We start from the raw sequence: 13,243 nt of genomic DNA, 5'->3' as shown, positions 1-13,243 counted from the left end.
GCCTGCAGTGGGCTTAAGACGAAGGGAATGCAGAGCATCCATGGCCTCTGTTTCAAAGACAAGGTCCTTTGAGGTCTGGGGTGGCCGGGAGGAAGAGGACCCTGCAGAACAGGTTTTCTGGGGTGGGAGGGCCCCTCAGGGAGGGACTGAAAACAACAGCCCTGAATGCTGCCACGCAGCCTCAGCCAGAAGAGCGCTCGTCAGAACAGGGGCCCAAACGTGGCATGGCCCCCAGATCTGGGGATGGAGGGAGTCACAGGGGAACCACCTGAAGTGTGGGCAGAGGCCCTCGGGGGGGGGCCACATACTCCTCCTCTCTGAGCAGCCGCAGGAGGATGTTTTTTTTATTCTTCGGCCAGCTGTAGACGTGAGTGTTCTGAAGCCAGGTGGGTACATGCTCCTAGGGGAGAGAGAGTGGCAGAAGCAAAAGCCGTTAGAGAAAAACCCGGACTCTAGATCCCAGATTCAGTTCCCAATTTTTCCCTCATGGGCGTCTCCTACTAAATTCTTCTGGGAGTTGTACTGTTTTGCTTTCGGAAGGGGTTCGAGTGTGAAATGGCTCTGGGTGCAAGCTGTGTAGCTTGTTATGGAAAGCACACGTGTCCAGCATCTTCCTTCAGTCTCCCAGGCTACCTGCCCTTTGCATCTCAGTGTGCTTTTCACCACGATCCCATAAAAGGGGTAGGACGGAAGTCATGCAGAGTGATGTGAACTCCTCTGTGGCTTCCGCAGAAGGGTGCCAAGGCTTTGGGCTTAATCTAATTCATTATCCTTTCACTCCAGCGACAGGGCTGGCTCACAGAAGCAGCCCACCAGATCCCAGTTATCAGGCAAAAGCAGAACCTGTAAGCCAGGGATCGTGAGGGTGCAGTTTCAGAGTGCCCTCGGGGAGTGGACATTCTGTTGGGGAAAGAAAGACAATGAATAAGTAAAATATATAGTGGGTTCAACGGTAATGCAGGCTGTGGAGAAAAATAAAACAGAGAAAAGGGGTAGCGAGTGCTGGGCAGGGATGAAAGATTTGCAGTTTTAAATAGGGTGTGAGGGAGAGGTGTTACTGAGAAAACAAGCAAAGACGTGACAGAGCAGTGAGCAAGCTTTGTGGATGTCTGGGTCCAGGCAACTAGAAGAGCCAGTGCAAAGGCCCTGTGGTGGAAGCATGTTTGCCAGTGCGGCCAGAGAAGCATGAATGAAAGAGAGTAGGGGAGGGGTTTTGGAAGTAGAGGGGGCTGTATCAGATAGGGCCTCAAAGATTTTTCACTGAGTAGATAGGACTCCTTTGGGGATTACAGGATGAGCTTAGACGGAGCACCTGCTGTAGGTCAGGCACCATGCTGGGTATTGATGATGCCCAAATGAAAAAGACACAATTACTGCCTTGAGGAGTTCATAGTCTTATGATGGAGTCAAAATGTAACTATTTTCTACGCCATAACATGCCAAGTGGCCAGGGCAGCGGTGGGGGGGGGGGGGTGCAGTCTGCCCTGAGAGCGGGTAAACAAGGGGACTGTTTGAAGAAGTTTAAAAAACATTAACAAAACCAACTAAAAGCTGGTCTGCTTTTTTCTATCACCATAACGCTCCAGTAATTCTAAACAATTACTCCCAACAGCCCCAGCCACGCACCACTGACTCAAGGTACAATAATTAGGAGCTCTCAAGAGAGGGACTATTCAGTACATCGGCACAGAGGAGGAGAGGCTAGAGGGATTGGGTGCTATGGGGATAAGTAAGAGTTCGCCGGACACACAACCAAGGAAGGGCACGGCAGAGCAGTGGGAGCACAAGTACAAAGGCACAGAAACATGAAAGAGTAGGGCGTGTGTGAGGGCAAGCTGAAACAGGCCACCGTGCCCAGGGCGTAGTGTCATCTGTGCGCACGGTGGCGAGAGGGAAGGCCAGGCAGGCGGCACAGCCCTCTTCTGAAGGGCCAAGCTCGCCACACTAAGGAACACCGATGTGATCTTGTAGTCAGTAGGAAACCACCACAGAATTTCTAAGCTGGACAGAGACAGATCAGATCTACATTTCGGATGTTCTTCTTTGATGGCAGCACAGGGGATGGCTTGTACAGGGTCAAAGCGGACACAGGGAGACCAGGAAGGACAGGTTGCAGTGAGAGCAGTCAGAGCCTGGGCGAGGGATGGAAAGCACACTGTTGGCAGGCTGTGAATTGCGCAACCCCAGGGGTCCCGTTCCCATAAATGGAACCCTCCCTCGCCCAGGGCAGAAGTCTCAGTGCAGTCCTGACATCTAGGGATCCTCCAGGGTGGGGCTGGGCCTGAGCTCAGGGTGCCGTGGTGTGGCTCCCAAGATGTTTACTACACTGTTGCCTTCGCTTCTCCAAGCCTGGCGTGGGACCTCAGATGTTTTTGCCCCCGTTCTCCAAATCTGCTGGCCTGCCCTTCCAGTGAAAAAAACCCTCATATGACCCAACAGCAAAGTTCCCTTCAGTAACTGTGTAGGTTTAATTCCCATATTCTACAGCTTTGAGAGCTGAACTATGTGCAACCAAACATTTCCGTGGAACAGCCTGCAAAAAGTGCACACATCTTGACTTTCGTGTGCAAGAGATACGAAGTATCAGATGAACAGTCTCTTTTCGTCTCATGAGTTACAACACAAACTACTTCTTTGTGTGTGGTGGCTGCTTGAACAATTAGGATGGTCTATCAGGTAAAGCTCTGAAACCTTCCCGATTCATGCTACTCAACTGAGTGCGACAACCTGTTGATCTTTCTGGCAACACTGCTATCTCGAAGGATGGATAAAGGGCTGACAAGCTTTTCCATTTAAAATCCCAGATGACAAACAAACCGTTTGTTTGTTTACCTTCTTAGCATTTGGGAAGAGCACAGGGATGAATCTGAAATTCATACTTCCTTGTTTTATGAACTCAATCTGCATCTGGAAGAGAACACACTTGAAGGATTAATTTCAGGAATGAGGATGAGTCGATGGTACTCACGATCATGCAAGCCCGCACGGGATTCTTATTCTGATTTCCTTCAGTGCCACACACTCATAACTTCAAACTCTCCATCACACATGTATGCCATTTGCTCATTCATCGGTCATGTATCGAAGGCCTATTGAAAGTCATGCTCTGTGGTCAGGGGGCCCGGCCGGCACCACCACCTTCTCCCCCATGCTGTGAAGGCAGGCCCCGCACCCCAGTGCCCGGGTCATGCTCACACTGGACTCTCCATCTTGTGCATATCTTTAACAATAGCTTCTGTCTCTCCCCAGTCTTCTAAAGACACTCACTTTATCTTCTCATGCCATGGTCCCTTTGACAGTCTGGTAAGGACCCCTTCTCCAAATAAAATACGTAAGAAAATAAAACACCTAAGAGAACGAGAAAATCTAGGAAAATAAAGGAACTATTGTTACTGTTATTGAAAACCACTTGTCAAATATTTTTAAAATATGTAAAAAATAAAAGACCTATTTGAGATTAAAAAAAAAAAAAGTCATGCTCTGTGCTGGACTTTGGGGTTTCAAGGACTAGGATACTTTACAGGGTGTGCTGAGTTGCCTCATAGCAGTTCACAGAAGCCACTCGTGTGCATCTCTTCCCAATTCTGTGTTCAGTGACTTCACATTGGTAGGTTGAAATCGGCCATGTGAGAGTATTTGAGAACCAGTTTACCAGACACCATGGATATAATTCCTATCCTCACAAAGCCAGCAGTTTAATGAGCAGGCAGGAAGGAAAACTACCGACCACAGTGCAGTGTGAAAGGTATGAACAAATCACTGTGGAAGCCCAGTGGGGGCCAACCTTTTCTACACCAGTGGTTTGAAGGAGTTACAAGGGAGTTGTCATTTGGATACTAAAAGAAAATAGGAATTTGGTCAGACAGGGAAAATGGGGGGGAGGGGAAGAACATTCTCAGCAGAGGAAACAGCATGAGCAAATGTCTGGAGGTGTGAAGAAATGTTTGTGGGGTTGGGGCCAGCTAGTCATGCATTAAGGCCAGAGCACAGGAGGGCAAGGGAGGCCGAGGGAGGCCGAGGGAGGTGAGGCTAGGAGGTCAGTGAGGAAAGCTCCGTCTGCCAAGCTTTAGGTTTCCCACACCACTTCCAATTTGCTCTGACACTGTGGTGGCCCTGCAAGATTTAGCTGCCAAGAACTCTATCAAAACCAGAATTTTCAACGTGAGAGGAGTTAAAGCCTTTCAAATCCTGTAACCAGCACAAAGCTTTCAGTCATCTGATGACAAAGGAGATGAGGAATTATGTGTTCCCAACTATGTCATCTTCCAACTGATTTTTGTAACTGAGAAGTCTTCACCATGCATGGGAATAAAAACAGAACAGAGAAGAAAGTGACAGTGGTGATGACTGAAATCACCATAGAAACAGCCTCATAAACACTCACTCTTACACACACACACACACACACACACAGTCACAACACACACAAATCTTCCATGAGGTGTTTTCTCAGTGCCATCTCACATTAAAAATCAGAAGACGACACCAAAGGCATATTTTAAAATGACCCGAGTGAGGTGCAACTAAAAGCACCAACCACACGAGCACAAACAAGTGAGAGGAAGGGTGTAGGGCCTGTGAGTTAAAAGTGAAGAACTGAATTTAGTCCCTGACTTCCAGGACACTGCATACTGTACAATTTTGCTTGTCCACTAGGCTACCCCGGCGGTGGTGCGTTTTTATCATCTCTTATGTTTCCAGAGATGGGCCTTCTGGGAGCCGTTGGCTCTATGATGCAGTTACTCATGGGTACCTCCTCGCTCCCTCTGTCCTGGAGTTTCCTGCTGCTTGGAGGGGACCAGCAAGCCAGCCAGGTGGGCAGGAAGGCACTTCTGCAGCTGGTCTCTTCAACCCCTCCAGTGATGAGGAAGGGCCCGAGACATCGTTGCCCCAAGAAACCAAGTTTTGGGGACAATCCGGTTCATGGTTGGGCACCGTCAGAAAAGCCCTGAGGTCCAGCTGCCCATTACTGCCTGGCGTCACCACACACCAGCAGAGCTTGACAGGACCTGGAGCCCTTCACACACAAGAGCTGTCGGCTCCAGGACTGGCAGTTCCTAGACACAAGTGCTTCGAGGCCATGCAGACAGCCGAGGGGTAGCAGCACCCAGAGCCAGCCATGACCTTTTAGGGCAGAAAGGGTGGCTTTCCTGGGCCCCACCAGGGTCTGCCAGGCTGGGTAACAATGGAATAGGAGGGATACTTATCTCCTGACTCCTTGGCCTCACTCTCTGACCTCCCTACCTTGCCTCGGCTTTTGCTTTACGTTGGTTCTGAGCTCAAGTAAGTGGTCGGCACTTGGTAGAAGAGGAGCCAGAGACTCTGAAGACCCAGATGGGGAACACCCACCCAGCCAGCCTGCCTTTTTCCGGTACTCCCGACCCACAGGACAGACCTGGATTTCAGTCCGCCTCCCCTGAGGTGAAGCTGCATGTCCCTGACCGCCTGACTGCCTCCTGCCTGGTGCTGCTTACTTATTCCATCTGGGCCATGTCTGCTTCCTGCCCCATCTTCCTGTCTTAATCAGTGACCTTTTATGCCCATTCCAGGTGCCTTCCCCCCGTGTGGAATGCTCGAGCTGAAATGGAGCTTACAAGTTCTAGACCAGTGAGTTTCAAGCCTTTTTAAGTCTCAGAATCCTTGGTAAACCAGCCTGAGAAATGCAGACAGCTCTGGGTGGGGTGGGAGGCCCAGGGCCCCCAGCACATATGGGCATAAAGGGACTCTACAGGAGAGTGTGACAGTCACAAGTCTAGCCCAGCATCCTAGTCAAACAGGCACCGCCTCCACAGGCTCTATACGGTCATGAAAAGCAGGGAGGCTGCTTGCCCTATATAACACAGCCAGTTCCAAAGCTGGTGATACTTTCAGCCAGAATGTTCTGTCAGATGCTAAGTCGAACTTCCTATAAATGTCTCCCCCTGGTTTTAGTTTGACCAGGCCCCCATAGTTCAGGTGTTGCTCATATATCATGAGCTAGAACCATCCCTTCCCTTGACAGAGCATCTGATCTGTGCCATATGCTCCACAGATATTATTTCATCCAATCTTCACAACAACACAGTGTTAGTGACCCATTTTCTGAATAGGCACATGGAGGCACAAAGAGGTTTAAGCCTTTGGCCGGTGGTCACACAGCCTGTGCAGGAGGGAGCTAGATTTGAACAGTCTCTTTGACACAACAGGCGGTGTCCTTTTGGCTGCGCTACTCTGGCTCTCTGAAAAGGCAGGGGACAGAAAAGGACACAGATGCAGGAGCCCACTCCCCTCACGGCCCTGTCTCCCCCCACCCCACCGCAACCCCCAGGTTTCACATTTGTTGATAAACAACCAAGCCAGCAAAGCACTGCTTTCCAGAATCTTGGAACTTAGAGATCACACATTAATCTCCCTGTTACTGAGAGGTACACTGAGTCCCAGAGGTGTGGGGACTTGCCCCAGGTCCCGAAGGTAGGCAGAGCGAGAACCAACACCCGCCTCTCCTGCGGGGGTTCTTCACCCATCAGCCGGCTGGTCTCTGGTGAAGGACAGGCCTTCACAGAAGAAAGTGCCCGACTCCGAGGGCCCAGGGCCGGCGAGGTGCTGGTTTCCTCACTCACCATTCGATGAATGTACTTAGTATGTAAGCCATGCTCATCCTCGTCCAGCTGCGACTCAGCACCTTCCACATCCTGTTTGTATTTGGGGCTGATTGCTACAATTATCATCACTGTCTTCTGTTAATGAGAGGGAGAAAGTATGTTTATGGAAGTGTGGAGCGTGGTCCATTTGGTGAAGGCAGGCTGGAAACCGGCCAGCAGGACTGTGAGCCTTCTCTGATACACTGCAGGATGGAGGGCCGGCCTCCATCCGCAGAAAGCAAAAGGCATGGCCCCAGCCCAGGCAGACTCCCGCCTCCCCTCCTCCCCTGTCTCCCTCCCCAGCTCCCTTCAAACACCAAGAGCGAATGGCTCCGGTTCTCCTAGATGGACACGGTTCTGCCCACCGATTTCTACAACCATCGCTAATAAACGTCTAATGAAAACCGGAATCACTAAGTGACTCTGCATTGTGGCAAAATGGGTCTGCAACGACAGCGATGAAAACCCCCTCCCTCGGGCAGCAGGATCTAAGCTGTCAGTTAGTGCACCCTTGACTGCCCTGCTTGCCGAGGAGCAGACCCTTCAGCACAAAGCAAACATCAGGCTGCAGACAAAAGGAAAAGCCTCAAAACCCCAGCCTGCTGAGACTGTCCCCCACCGCTCCCTCCGAAAGAGGCGGCCGACACGGACAGGATGGCAGCAATCAATTTCTATCTTGTTAAAGCACAAAGTGTCCCAGTGGTCGGTATAGATTCTGTCAGTGGAAAACAAATCACAAGGCTGTGAGGGGGCGTCGGGGGCTGGGGGGCTGTGGGCAATGTGCTGCATGGCCTGTGAGGCTGCCCTGGAAACCTCTTCAGCCTGATCCCACAAAACATTTGGGGTGGCCTCAGATTCAATTGAATTCTGCCGCTCCCTCCGCACTCCTCGCCTTCATTTCCTCCTTTCCTATTCTGGTCAAAAAATTGTTTGCTCTGATTGTTATCAACCACCTGTGTCTGGTTCGACAGTTACTTCCTGCCTGTGCATGTCCAGGAGGGTGACCCCATCCTTCCTTTCCAAGTCTTTGCACGGCTGCCAACAAGGGAAGCTTTGTTGGGACTTTGTCTGCTTTGCCCTTGGTGGGTATGCCAGTGCTTCTTTGATAAAATAACTCCCCAAGCTAATTGTCTTACTCACAAGAAAAAAGTTCAGAATTTTGGAATGTACTTACATCCCTAAGGTAGCGTTCCATCCACTTAATGATATCAATGCCTCGGATTCTATCCTCAAATATGTCAATCTACAAGAAAAAGATGTGGAAAGTGACTCTTAATGAGAAGCTCTGTCTAGATGCAAAGCAAGAGAAAGCAGCACAAGAGGCCATATATATTTAAGACTGAAACAGTCACTAATGCTTTTTGCAAGGAGGAGCCGGTAAATGTAAAAATCAAGATACAATTTTCTTAAAATGTTTCCTATTTCAAGATTAGTAGGCATTTGAGTATTTAGTATTTGTAATTATGTTTTAAAAATCTGAGAGACATAGTAGACCACCAGGTGCACGTAAGCCAGCAACATACACACACATATATATATGTCTGTAATTTGGAAGGCAAACATGATTCTGGAGCATTTTAATGGATGCGTAGTATGCGTGTACTGAGATATGATATGGTCCTTTGCTTGCATTAGCCAGGTCATTATTATGGTATTATGTCCAGTTTCGATCTATATGTTTCAAAAGGATTGCATGAAACTTGAAACAAGTCCAAGAAACAGTCACAAAAACAATTACTGAGATGCTGGGGAAAAGGTTTATGATGAAAGTCAAGTAGTAGAACTCCTGGGCCTTGAAAAAAACTGGTATTAAATATCAAGCCTTCGAAGGGGAGAAAAACCAGTTATTTTCTGTTTTACAGAAGACTAAATAAGAAGGCCTTTCTTGGGCTCAGCCTTGCTCTGCAGCCAGAGTAGTGTGTTTGTGCACAAGGTGCTCATGATTGGAAGAGGGATTATATACGGAAATGGGTAATACAAGGAGAGTGTCCTTGAAGAGGGGTTATTTGATTCAGTCACACTGCTCCCAGATCAATGGTCCTACATGTTATGCCACCATTTAGGGCCCATCAAGTCAAATCCCAGCCACGCAGCAAGCTTCTGTGCCACCCATGAGCCAGGCTTGCCTCTCTTTTCCACGCATGTCCTGTCTACTTTACTCCCCACACTGGTGTCCCCTGCACCCTAAAGCACAGTGCAAGCCCCCCTGCTCTGTGAATCCTCCTCACACACTGACTTCCTTCTCCTCACCTTAATGAACTCTACCCCTTTGTGACCACTGGTGGTGCTGGACAATGAACACATTATTATAGCATTCTTTCATTTACTGAATGTCTTATTGATGTCTGCCTTATCTCTTCAACCTGGTTCTAAGCTTCCTATGGAACAAGATCCTGCCTTGTGTACACCAAACTCAGATACATATAGTACAAATATGAGTTCAGAATGTCCTTCTTTTTAACTGATGGAACATCAAAAATGGAACGGCTTTCCTTTTGGTTTGGACGATTCCTGCTTTAAAATGTCCAATGGCCAGTGACTACATTAGGTAATCTTGAGAGAGCTTCTGCAGCTCTCCGAGGTTGTACCAATTATCCATTTCTGTTCTACGAGAGACAAGCAATGTGATGTCAGGGCTGGGAAGAGACAGGCAGCTTGGCTTTCCTCTTGGCTCCTGCCCTTCCCACTTGCGTGACTTGGGAAACATTCCCGAAACTCTCTAAGTCTTAATATTTTCATTTGTAATATGTGGTTAATAAACCTGCTTCCTAGGGTGGCTGTGAGGATTAAAATGAGTTAGTGTGGAAAAGGCATATCAAAATGCCAGACATGAAGTAAGTACTCAATAAATGGTCATTCTTATTATTACCCCAGCACCTAAATCCTTCCTCTCTATGGACGTGGACATTCTGGGTGGCACAATGTGCTGGAGATCTTCCATTAGTCTCTCCAGATCTCTACTAAAATCCACAGCTCCTGTCAGGCCAACTTTTCCACCCAGCCACTATTATGAGCTGAATCGCGTCCCTCCAAATTCATATGTCTCAACATATGTCTTAACCCCCAGTGCCTCAGACTGTGACTGTATTTGGAGATTGGGCCTTTGAAAAGGTGATTAAAGTAAAACGGGGTCTTATGGGTGGGCCCTGATCCAATATGACTGGTGTCCTTATAAGAGGAGATTATAAAGAAAGACCAGAGGAAAGACCAGGTGAAGACACAGGGAGAAGATGGCCATCTACAATCCAAGGAAAACACCTCAGAATGAAAGCAACCCTGCTGACACCTTGATCTTACACTACTAGCCTCCACAACTGTGGGGAAATAACCGTCTGTTGTTTAAGCTCCCCCACCTGTGGTATTCTGTGGCGGCCCTGGCAAGCCAATACAGCACCCCCTTTAGGTTGCAGGCGTCACTGTTCCCTTGCCTCTTTAGACCTCCTGCTTTTGCTAGTCCTGGGATATTGAACTATTTATTCCCTGTGGATTCCCTAAAACTCACCTAGAACTTTGAAAATTGTCCCTTTATTAAATTACCCATTAAGTTTATTTTTCTCCACTAAGGGGATCTTGATGTATCAATATAGTAACTGAGCTGTCCAGGATGGGGCTATGGGATTCTACCACAGGCTTCAGAGTGATAAGGATCAAGGACAAATTTAAACTTGGCCTAAGCAGCCCCTGATTGTTAAGGTCACAAAAACCTGTCCTCTTCTCCAGAGACAATCAGTATGCTTATTTGGAAAGGACCCAAAGTAAGATCTTTTCTGAAATGTTGACCTTATGTCTTGTAATTTGATTTTATATCATGGTTGCCACAGTGTTTCTTATCCCAGAAATGAGAAACTGAAATGTTGGTCTCTATACAGTCTTGTATTTATATAGTCATGAAGTTGGAGTGTATAAAGTATATACTTTTAACAACTTGCATGTACTTCCCTTTAAAAATAATTGTAGACTGAAGAAAAAATTTGAATAAAACTCGTGTCAGAAATGCTAAATAATCTTTAAAATTGACATTTAGCTACTAAATGTCAACATTTATCCTTTATCCTTCAACATTCCTATTTGTAGATATTTCCCTTAATTTTTCACCACTCTTTAGAATTGACCGTCTCTAAATACCCAGAGGAGGTCTCTGGGAAGGAAGAGAAGCGATCTCAGCGTTTGAGGAAAGCCAGTCCTCCAAGTAGCCTCCTGTGGTTCTCTATTTGTCCTAAGGAAAACTTACATGGGTTTAAGCTGAGCTTTTTCAAAGCACTGCAGGGGACTTGAAGAGCATGTGCTTCCTGAGATTTCTTAGGCTAAGATCACAGTGAACAGCAGGGCTGGGGCGTCTACCTTCCTGAACTAGCCTAGACCAGCCGAGAACCTGGCCAGGTACCTCCCTGTCCAGAAGCATTGCTGCTGCAGCGAGGTGTGGATGGACCAGCAGCTTCGCACAGCGGGGCCCCCAGGCTGCAGGGGCCTCCACTGCAAACCTCACGACCCAGTGCAGAACAAAAGGACCTTGTAAGAGGAGTAGGTGAAAAAAAAAAAAAAAAAAGATGAGTAGGTGACCTGGTGAAGCCTGCAGCCTCCTGTACCACAGGAAGCATAAACAAAGCAGGCATGATTGGTGAGGGGGCAAAGATGCCAAGTGCAGCGAGAGCCTGGCGTTTTCCTCAGGCTGGGCACCAGCTGCATACGTGCTCAGCGTTTACGCCGTTCTGGCTGTACGGAGGCACTCGGGGTCCCTCAAAAGGCATGCAGGAAAAACATGCTGGAGACTTTGGAGAGTTTAAACTCTAGAAAATAATTACCTAAATCCATAAGCATTTAGTTCATAATCACGTAAATCAAATAACATAGCTTAAAACATCAACAGCTCTTTATAATTTTTCTTGTTTTTCTTTTCATTATACTCACTTTAACAGTTCAGTCTTCTCTTTGGATAAAATACTTACTGCAGTTTGGAAGCCATTTACCAACAAAAAGTTCACAAATTTCACCACCTCCATGGCCGTGTCCATAGAATAAGTGATAAAGACTTTCCCTAAGAGAGATTTTTCACATTTATTAGAAAATAGTCAAATTATTCTATTCTAAACCACACTTGAAAAGTGTATGCAATGTCTTTTGTCCTTCTAGAATAATGAAGGGAAGCCTCAGGATGGGAGTGGTCTAAGGGCTATGGCTACAGCAGGGTGAACTGCTGTCCTCAGGACATAGATCTGCAGGCCCAAAGGGGCAGGGGGTTCTGTCCAAGGGAATGCAGACCGCTCAGGGTGCATGGAAAGGAGAGAGAGTTCTGGCAGGCTGAGACAAGCAGAGGAGGTCTTCTGAAAAACCACATGATGCGTTAACAAAAAAATCCATCACCCAGAACCTGCGGGGCCTTAAGATCAGGCCACCCCTGGTGTATTAGAGACACTTGGCTCTGTGTCCAAAAAATACTCTCACAGCGGGCCAGGAAGTTGAGCCCTGCTAAGGGGCCACCCAGCAGTGTCCTCTTTTGATCTCATGATGCTCTCCACTGCCCTGAACTTGACAAGAGCAAGAGAGGAGGGGGAGAAAATGGTTCTCCTCCCCCTTCTCCCCTCACTGGTGGGGGAAAGGCCAGGAAGTTGGAGTAGACTAAAGCACAGCTCAGAAATGTTACCAAGAACTTCAGCAGCTTGAAGGAGAGAGCCCGCCTCTGGCAGGTCCAGCATCATTGACTCCCTTGCTTCTCCCTGAGTCAGCCTAGAGCAGCAGATGGGATTGTGCCCATAAGCCTAACCCAGTCAGGGTGAGAACCAGTGTTTTCCCAGGCTAAAGTCTTGGGTAATTATCTGGCTAGCGTGTTAATGTGGTGGATGAATAATCTCTCTGTATTGGCTTTTAGTCTGGAATCAACTGGCTACATCTCAGGAAGCCCTGGGGCAGAGGGTGGAGAAGAAAGCGGGGGTTGGAGAGAACCTACTTATCTGCGCTTAGGCTCTTGTTTTTTGAAGCACACCTCTCAAATGGAAGTATGTTCAACGGTCATGTTGACTCATTTAAGCAGCCAGGCATATTGATGGCACTCTATTTTCTTCTCGACACCTAATATTCAACCAATTCCTCTGTAAGAATTTTAGGACTCCCTTTATAGGTTATGGTAAGATAAATATGGTCTATAAACAGACACCCAGACTATATCCCAACATCTTCCATTCTCCAGAAATGCTCGAAATTTAAATGTCTAAGATTTTAAGAAGATTAAAACAAATTAAAAAAAAAAAAAACAACAATGGATCATTGTCATAGATATCTTTCAGAGCCTTAAATGACCAAAGAGCATCGATTCCCCCAGTTGGAATTAACAAATGCAAACGGCTTAATTTTAAGTTGGCTCAAAGCAGTGCCTAGATTTGGAAAGGGCTTATTAGAATTCCAGCAAGCACAACAGAATATAACAATTTCACAAGTAGTGACTGTTTCCTTAAGATTTCTGGAACTTACTGTCCTGACAGACCTTAATATGAGAACATTTTGGTGATATTTCAAAGTGGCTCTGGCTGCAAAATGTGGAAAAAGCATCATCACCTGACACTTAGTCGAATGTTTCTTTAAATAAAAGGCTTAGTTTGCATTTGGTCGTAAAGCAGTATGGAGAATGT

The 13,243-nt window shown here is 47.3% G+C and overlaps 1 protein-coding gene across 3 annotated transcripts in view; it reads right to left on the bottom strand.

The window, feature by feature from the left end:
* Positions 1–253: 253 nt before the first annotated feature.
* Positions 254–13,243, bottom strand: part of TRAF3IP2 (TRAF3 interacting protein 2) — a 28,403-nt gene continuing 15,413 nt past the window's right edge. For 2 of the 3 annotated variants that reach the window (XM_065888774.1, XM_065888776.1), the window contains exons 4-8: positions 11,567–11,655; positions 7,795–7,863; positions 6,600–6,716; positions 2,833–2,907; positions 254–400 (exon numbers count right to left, since the gene is read on the bottom strand). In XM_065888774.1, coding sequence (XP_065744846.1) covers positions 254–400; positions 2,833–2,907; positions 6,600–6,716; positions 7,795–7,863; positions 11,567–11,655 — 497 coding nt within the window. The remainder of the gene's footprint in view (positions 401–2,832; positions 2,908–6,599; positions 6,717–7,794; positions 7,864–11,566; positions 11,656–13,243) is intronic. The other variant, XM_065888775.1, reaches the window with a different exon arrangement.

This window comes from Phocoena phocoena, chromosome 12 (assembly GCF_963924675.1).
Source record: "Phocoena phocoena chromosome 12, mPhoPho1.1, whole genome shotgun sequence".
Taxonomy (NCBI): Eukaryota; Metazoa; Chordata; class Mammalia; order Artiodactyla; family Phocoenidae; genus Phocoena; species Phocoena phocoena.
The sequence above is the reverse complement of the archived record's forward strand: the minus strand, read 5'-3'. Positions and strand labels throughout refer to the sequence as shown.